Source organism: Chlorocebus sabaeus, chromosome 27 (genome assembly GCF_047675955.1).
Source record: "Chlorocebus sabaeus isolate Y175 chromosome 27, mChlSab1.0.hap1, whole genome shotgun sequence".
In the NCBI taxonomy this organism is placed as follows: domain Eukaryota; kingdom Metazoa; phylum Chordata; class Mammalia; order Primates; family Cercopithecidae; genus Chlorocebus; species Chlorocebus sabaeus.
Window position 1 is genome coordinate 43,220,157 of NC_132930.1, and position 6,985 is coordinate 43,227,141.

The 6,985-nt window shown below is 56.3% G+C and overlaps 1 protein-coding gene across 2 annotated transcripts in view; it reads left to right on the forward strand.

Annotated features, from left to right (window-relative positions):
* WFS1 (wolframin ER transmembrane glycoprotein) overlaps positions 1-2,973 on the forward strand; it is a 34,266-nt gene extending 31,293 nt beyond the window's left edge. For both annotated transcript variants that reach the window (XM_008017961.3, XM_008017958.3), the window contains exon 8: positions 371-2,973. In XM_008017961.3, coding sequence (XP_008016152.3) covers positions 371-2,182 — 1,812 coding nt within the window. In that variant the 3' untranslated portion in view covers positions 2,183-2,973. The remainder of the gene's footprint in view (positions 1-370) is intronic.
* The last annotated feature ends 4,012 nt before the right edge of the window (positions 2,974-6,985 follow it).

Consider the following 6,985-nt stretch of genomic DNA (forward strand, 5'->3'; position numbering starts at 1 on the left):
GGTCACAAAACCAGCTCCCAGACAGGCATCTTAGGGCTCCATCATCTCTTCATGTGGGTGACCCTGAGGGGAGGGAAGTGGGGAGCCCGTGGCTGCTGGGTCTTGCAGGGAGAGAAGCACACATGTGTCTAGTCACACTGGCAGAAGGTGGGGAGCCAGGCACGGGACAGAGAAGGGCTCCAGGCCCAGAAGAGGGAGGGCCCACAGGGACCACGAGCGTGGGGAGGGCCACTAGGATGGGGCCGGCGACGGGAAAACGCAGGGGTGCATGTTCCTTTTGCCCAGAGGCAGGGTGGTCAGAGGGAAGCGTGAGATGGGAGCGGTGGGGGTCCTGTCCTAGCCTGGTTCCCACATACTGTCTTTCCCCTAGGTGGTCAAGTACCCCCTGCACGCCATCATGGAGATCAAGGAGTACCTGATCGACATGGCCTCCAGGGCGGGCATGCACTGGCTGTCCACCATCATCCCCACGCACCACATCAACGCCCTCATCTTCTTCTTCATTATCAGCAACCTCACCATCGACTTCTTTGCCTTCTTCATCCCGCTGGTCATCTTCTACCTGTCCTTCATCTCCATGGTGATCTGCACCCTCAAGGTGTTCCAGGACAGCAAGGCCTGGGAGAACTTCCGCACCCTCACTGACCTGCTGCTGCGCTTCGAGCCCAACCTGGACGTGGAGCAGGCCGAGGTCAACTTCGGCTGGAACCACCTAGAGCCCTACGCCCACTTCCTGCTCTCTGTCGTCTTCGTCATCTTCTCCTTTCCCATCGCCAGCAAGGACTGCATCCCCTGCTCGGAGCTGGCTGTCATCGCCGGCTTCTTTACTGTGACCAGCTACCTGAGCCTGAGCACCCACGCGGAGCCCTACACGCGCAGGGCCCTGGCCACCGAGGTCACTGCCGGCCTGCTGTCGCTGCTGCCCTCCATGCCCCTGAATTGGCCCTACCTGAAGGTCCTTGGCCAGACCTTCATCACTGTGCCTGTCGGCCACCTGGTTGTCCTCAACGTCAGCGTCCCCTGCCTGCTCTACGTCTACCTGCTCTACCTCTTCTTCCGCATGGCGCAGCTGAGGAATTTCAAGGGCACCTACTGCTACCTGGTGCCCTACCTGGTGTGCTTCATGTGGTGCGAGCTCTCAGTGGTTATCCTGCTGGAGTCCACCGGCCTGGGGCTGCTCCGTGCCTCCATCGGCTACTTCCTCTTCCTCTTTGCCCTCCCCATCCTGGTGGCTGGCCTGGCCCTGGTGGGCGTGCTGCAGTTCGCCCGGTGGTTCATGTCTCTGGAGCTCACCAAGATCGCAGTCACCATGGCGGTCTGCAGCGTGCCCCTGCTGCTGCGCTGGTGGACCAAGGCCAGCTTCTCCGTGGTGGGGATGGTGAAGTCCCTGACGCGGAGCTCCATGGTCAAGCTCATCCTGGTGTGGCTCACGGCCATCGTGCTGTTCTGCTGGTTCTATGTGTACCGCTCAGAGGGCATGAAGGTCTACAACTCCACACTGACCTGGCAGCAGTACGGGGCGCTGTGTGGGCCACGTGCCTGGAAGGAGACCAACATGGCACGCACCCAGATCCTCTGCAGCCACCTGGAGGGCCACAGGGTCACATGGACCGGCCGCTTCAAGTACGTCCGCGTGACCGACATCGACAACAGCGCCGAGTCGGCCATCAACATGCTCCCGTTCTTCATCGGTGACTGGATGCGCTGCCTCTACGGCGAGGCCTACCCTGCCTGCAGCCCTGGCAACACCTCCACGGCTGAGGAGGAGCTCTGTCGCCTTAAGCTGCTGGCCAAGCACCCCTGCCACATCAAGAAGTTCGACCGCTACAAGTTCGAGATCACCGTGGGCATGCCATTCAGCAGCGGCGCCGACAGCTCGCGCGGCCGCGAGGAGGACGACGTCACCAAGGACATCGTGCTGCGGGCCAGCAGTGAGTTCAAGAGCGTGCTGCTCAGCCTGCGCCAGGGCAGCGTCATTGAGTTCAGCACCATCCTGGAGGGCCGCCTGGGCAGCAAGTGGCCTGTCTTCGAGCTCAAGGCCATCAGCTGCCTCAACTGCATGGCCCAGCTCTCGCCCGCCAGGCGGCACGTGAAGATCGAGCATGACTGGCGCAGCACCGTGCATGGCGCTGTGAAGTTCGCCTTCGACTTCTTCTTCTTCCCGTTCCTGTCGGCGGCCTGAGGATGGTCCGCCACGAGGAGCTTCCAGTGCATGTTGCCGTGAGGCCCTTCCCCAGTGTGACCCCAGCCCGACAGGCGTGCACCAGTGCCGTGTGTGCCCACGTGTGCAGACCTTGGCTGCAGAGACCTCGCGTCCATGTGTAGATTGCGTGGACCCCGACGAAGGGGTGGCCGTTGTGTAGCTCTGTCCACTGTGAATGCCCAGTGTGTTGGGAATTGCATGCCATCTCCGCCCCGAGCCCGACCTTTCTGAGTGACGCGGGTGTGCCAGGCTAGACTAGGAGGTTCCTGTGCCTCGTAAAGCACTTTACAGATGAGATTCCCTCTCCCCCCCACCTTCAAGCACCCTGTTGCCTCTTATTTACTTTTGTGTTGGATTTGTTTAAAGAACCAAATAAGCATCTGTGTAAACTCCACAATAGCATTTCTTATTTCTTTGGTCACTGCTAACCCTTAGCAGCCCTTTCTGGGGGATGTGCACAGCAGCTGGTGCCTATCATGTGGTCGAGGCCCGGCCCCAGCAGAGGCTAGGAGAGGCGGCGCACTGGCAGTGTGTCACACTGAGCTCAGCACCACAGGCTGCCTCGTGACCCTCCTGTCCAGCAGGTAGTGGGTGAATTTGTGAGGGTCTTGCCTGAATCCATCGGGACTTGGGAAACAGAGAACCCTGTGGTGGGGGGCGGGGGGAGGGGTCCTGTCAGTGCTCAGAAGAGCCTGACCATGTTCAGTGCTGTAGAGCAGAAAGCTGGGGTCCTGAGTGGCTGAAATAAAAACCTCTGGTGGAACCTGCCATGCTTTCTTTCCTTTCTTTACTGAAAAGAAGTCTTTCTTGTACATGCGTGAGAATCAGCAGAGCCCGCACTCCTGTTGAATGAAATGCAAGTGCGGTCTGAGTTACAGAAGAGCAAGGTTGACGTTTCACAGTTGACAGCTTCCTGCCAAAGCCAGACCCTGGCTTCACCTCCAGCTGGGGCATCTGCTGTAACTGTGGGGTGGCCTGGGCGTGGGCTGCCTATGCAGAGACACCTGTGCTGAAGGTGACCATGGAGTGTCAGCCCAGCCATCCTCTCAGATCTTACTGAGCGGAAAGTGCACAGTCACTTTCCGAATTATCTTCGAATTCCAGTTACTCATGAAGCGGAGCCTACAGGGTGATTCACGGTGCAGGGGCTGCCGCCCATGCCGGAGTGTGTTGTGAAACCGCCTCCTGTGTTCCCTCACCTGCAGTGATGACCCCATGGAATTATAAGCAGAACGTAGTCATTCGGGGGTGCCCGAGCAGCTGGAGGTCCCTCAGCAAGCCTCACCCCTCTTGGGCGGCCTGTGTCTGTCCCAGCCCCTTGGGTCTTTGGTGTCTTCCCTGAGGTTGAGGACGTGGCCTATACCTGCTCCTGTCCCCCGTAGGCTGGGCTGCTCTCTGCTGGGCAGCAGGCCTCGCCTCTTTGCTGTGGGTGGGGAGTGGCGAGTGGTCACACGCTCTGGCTTGGCCACCTGGCGTTGCCGTGCAGGATGTGGCTGCTCCATTTTCCTCGGACGGCACTGGGTGGTGGCAGCTACACCCCCGCACTGTCCTCTCATCCTGGCTTGTCCTGCCTGGAGGGGCCGCGTGAAACCACACGAGAGGCAGGAGGTGTCACCCCTCCGAGCCACGGGCTTGCCCCTGGGTTTCTTTCCCAGGCGGAGAGATGAGGTTGCAGTTCAGTCCCATTTCCTCTCGCCATCCTGCGGATTTGTGAGGCCATGGAAGACCCTCGCCCTGTGACTCTGCCCCCCGGATCCCCACTGACTGTGCAGAGGAGGGAAGCCGCATGATGCGTTCCGAGTGGACAAAGACGACAACACAGCATCTCCTCACAACACCTGGATGAGGAAGATGCTCTAACATCCCGCATCTACAGAAGAGGACACTGAGGTTCAGAGTGGAGGCCATAGCACAGTAGCACATGGCACATAGTGCAGCAGGAAGGACGGAGCCCCACCTGTCCCCTTCCCCTGGGCCACCACGCTGCCACTCAGCACCCCTGATTAGTTTCTAACCAACCAGCAGAGGCACAGCTTGGAGGAGGAGTGGTGCTGTCTTTTGGGCAGAGTCCAGATTGGGCATGGTCCGGAGTTTCACTCATTCTGCCACAAAGCCCTATGCCACCAGGCACCATTTAACATTTAACATTTAACGAGTCCCCAGGCCTCGGTGTCCCGATCTGTAAAATAGAAAGTTCTGGGCTAGGTCAGTGGTTTTCAAAACAACTTAGCAACACCGTTTTTGTTTGTTTGTTTGAAATAGGGTCCCTTTGTCACCCAGGCTGGAGTGTAGTGGTGCTATCTGGGCTCACTGCAGTCTCCACATTTGTCCTGGGTTTTACGGAAAGGCTCTCCCCCCCCACCGCACCCCCCACCCAGGAAAGAACCTGCCGTCTGCAGAAACAGCAGTTATTTAACACCCCGTCCCAGCCACCTGCTCTGGGCTGGGCCTTCACCCCACGGAGCTGTGTGACAACCAGGGAGGGACTGGGCGCAAAGTCCCACTGTTTCCATGAGGTAGTAGCATTTGAGAGAATGAGTCAGGAAAGACCCAACTGGGTGGTGCCATCCCAAGTGCCAGGAGAGGGTTTGGCGCCAGAGTTTCCAAGCTCTCTGGAAGCCCAGCTCCCCGGGGCGTTCTTTCAGGGGCCTTCACTGTCCATTCTTGGGCGGCGAAGCCATCAGAACGACCACTCTGCCTCCTTTGGACATGCTCTTAAAGACCAGGCATTCAAACATTCAAAGTTCGATTATTCAAATGCTCTTTTCCTTTTTTTTTTTTTTTTTGAATCCTACATCATGCAAGTGCACTCCCAAATGAGGTGACAAAAACCCACATTTCTGCAGATTCCCATGAAGCAGGACCTGTCTCTCTGGAGTCTGCCACCTGAGGACAGAATCCTGTAACCACCCCAGCTCCCAATCAGCAGGATGGGGTGTCGGGGCTGTTAAACAGCCACGTGGCCCAGTGCATCTCATCCAGCAGCCCGGGGAAAGCGTGCTTTGACGGCCAGGCCCCTATCCGATAAATGGTGCTTCCTCTTCATGACAAATAAAATGAACACTCATTCACCCAAAATATTGAGCCCCTGCTGTGTGCTTCACTCTTCCTGGCACAGGGGATGCAGCAATGCACAGAGAAGAGCCCCTGCCCCACTGGGAGGGATGTTTGTGGGGAGATGGACCACACACCAATCAGTGAATATAGCACAATGGCAGGTAGAGAAAAGTGCTACAGTCATCTACCGTGAGCGCCGTCATCTCTGCCCAGTTTCACCAACATTAATGGAGCAACCACTATATGCTGGACACATACCATGCACTTTCTCATCCTGGCAGCTGTTGCAAAATAGACAGTTCCATCCTGAAGACTGTGGGCACTAGAATTGCAGCCCCCAAAGATGTCCGGGTGGCTAATCCGCAAATTCTGTTCTTGTGTTCCCTTGTATGGCAAGAGGGACATTGCGGATGGGATTTGGTTAAAAAAGATCTTGATACCGGGGAGATGATTCTGGACTTTCCTATCCAGGAGGGCCCAATATAATCTCAAGTGTCCTTGTAAGAGGGAGGCTGGAAGGTCAGGGTAAGAGACTGGAAGATGCCACCCTGCAAGCTTCAAGAGGGAGGAAGGGACCATGAGCCAAGGAATGTGGGCGTCTCTCACACTGGAAAAGGTGAGGAGATGGTTCTCGCCTGCAGCCTCCAGTGAGACACAGCTGGAGTGATGGCGTCAGACTGGGCCACTGACAGGGCTCTAGAGTCCCAGATTCCCACACCCCCACCCCTCTGCATGGCTCCTGAGCCCCTCTCTGAGGTGTCTCCTGGAAAACCCTTGGGTTCCTGCTCCCTGCCTGTTGTCCTTGAATGTTGCTGCCTTTTGCGGCTTGACTGTCCCTCTCTGAGGCTCATGATGTCATGTGACTGTGTGGGCCCCATGCGTAATTCTAACAGCACCCAGGAAAAAAAGGTGCTTTGTTGTTTTTCTAAAAAGGACTTTGCTGTTGCTTGAGTGACTCATAACTTGATCAATTATTTGGAGCTCTAAAAGCTTCCCAGTTGCTAGGAAACCGCACCTTGGAGGCTGGCAAACCTTTGTTAAAGTTGCTCCTAAAGGGTTGAACTTCTGCGGTGACTTTGGAAAGTAGCCTGAGGAAAACAAAACAAACAAACAAACAAACAAGAAAACAGAAAAGACTTGGGTTCCCTTTTCTTTCTTTCCAGAAGTATCAAATCAATCAGCTAAACTCACTGTTTCTAGCTTTCCTCTGACTAGATGATGTGCTTTTTTCTGCTGTTAGCCAGAAAGGCCATTTTCTTCCTATGTTAGTTACAGGATAACCTGTCTCTTTAGGGCAGTGGGGTCCTGTGCTGACTCCCACCCCCAAAGATGGAAAAAACTCGGGTGCTGCGTTTTGGGAAGCCCCAGCTGAGACTAAGTGTATAACAGGCTGAGAGCCGAGAGCCTGGCCTGGCAAGCCAGGCAGTGAGGGGACCCGGTACCCCACTCCCCATTTCTGCTGGAGCTGGAAGAGCCCCAAGGACATCAGCCCCATGACAGGAGGGAGCTGGGGCCCAGAGCTGGGTGGGGCAGCCAACTGCTCCCTACAGAACACTGACCAGTTTCTCCAGGTATTTCCAAACCTGGGAGGGCTTTGTGTTTAGTTAAGTCAAGGAGGCTGTCCCCTCTTCGAGGCTGTTTGGATTTCTTTCAGCAAAAAGTGGCAGAAGTTATTACGCAGGAACTTTTTGTAGTATATAAACAATGAATCCCAATGGGTACTGT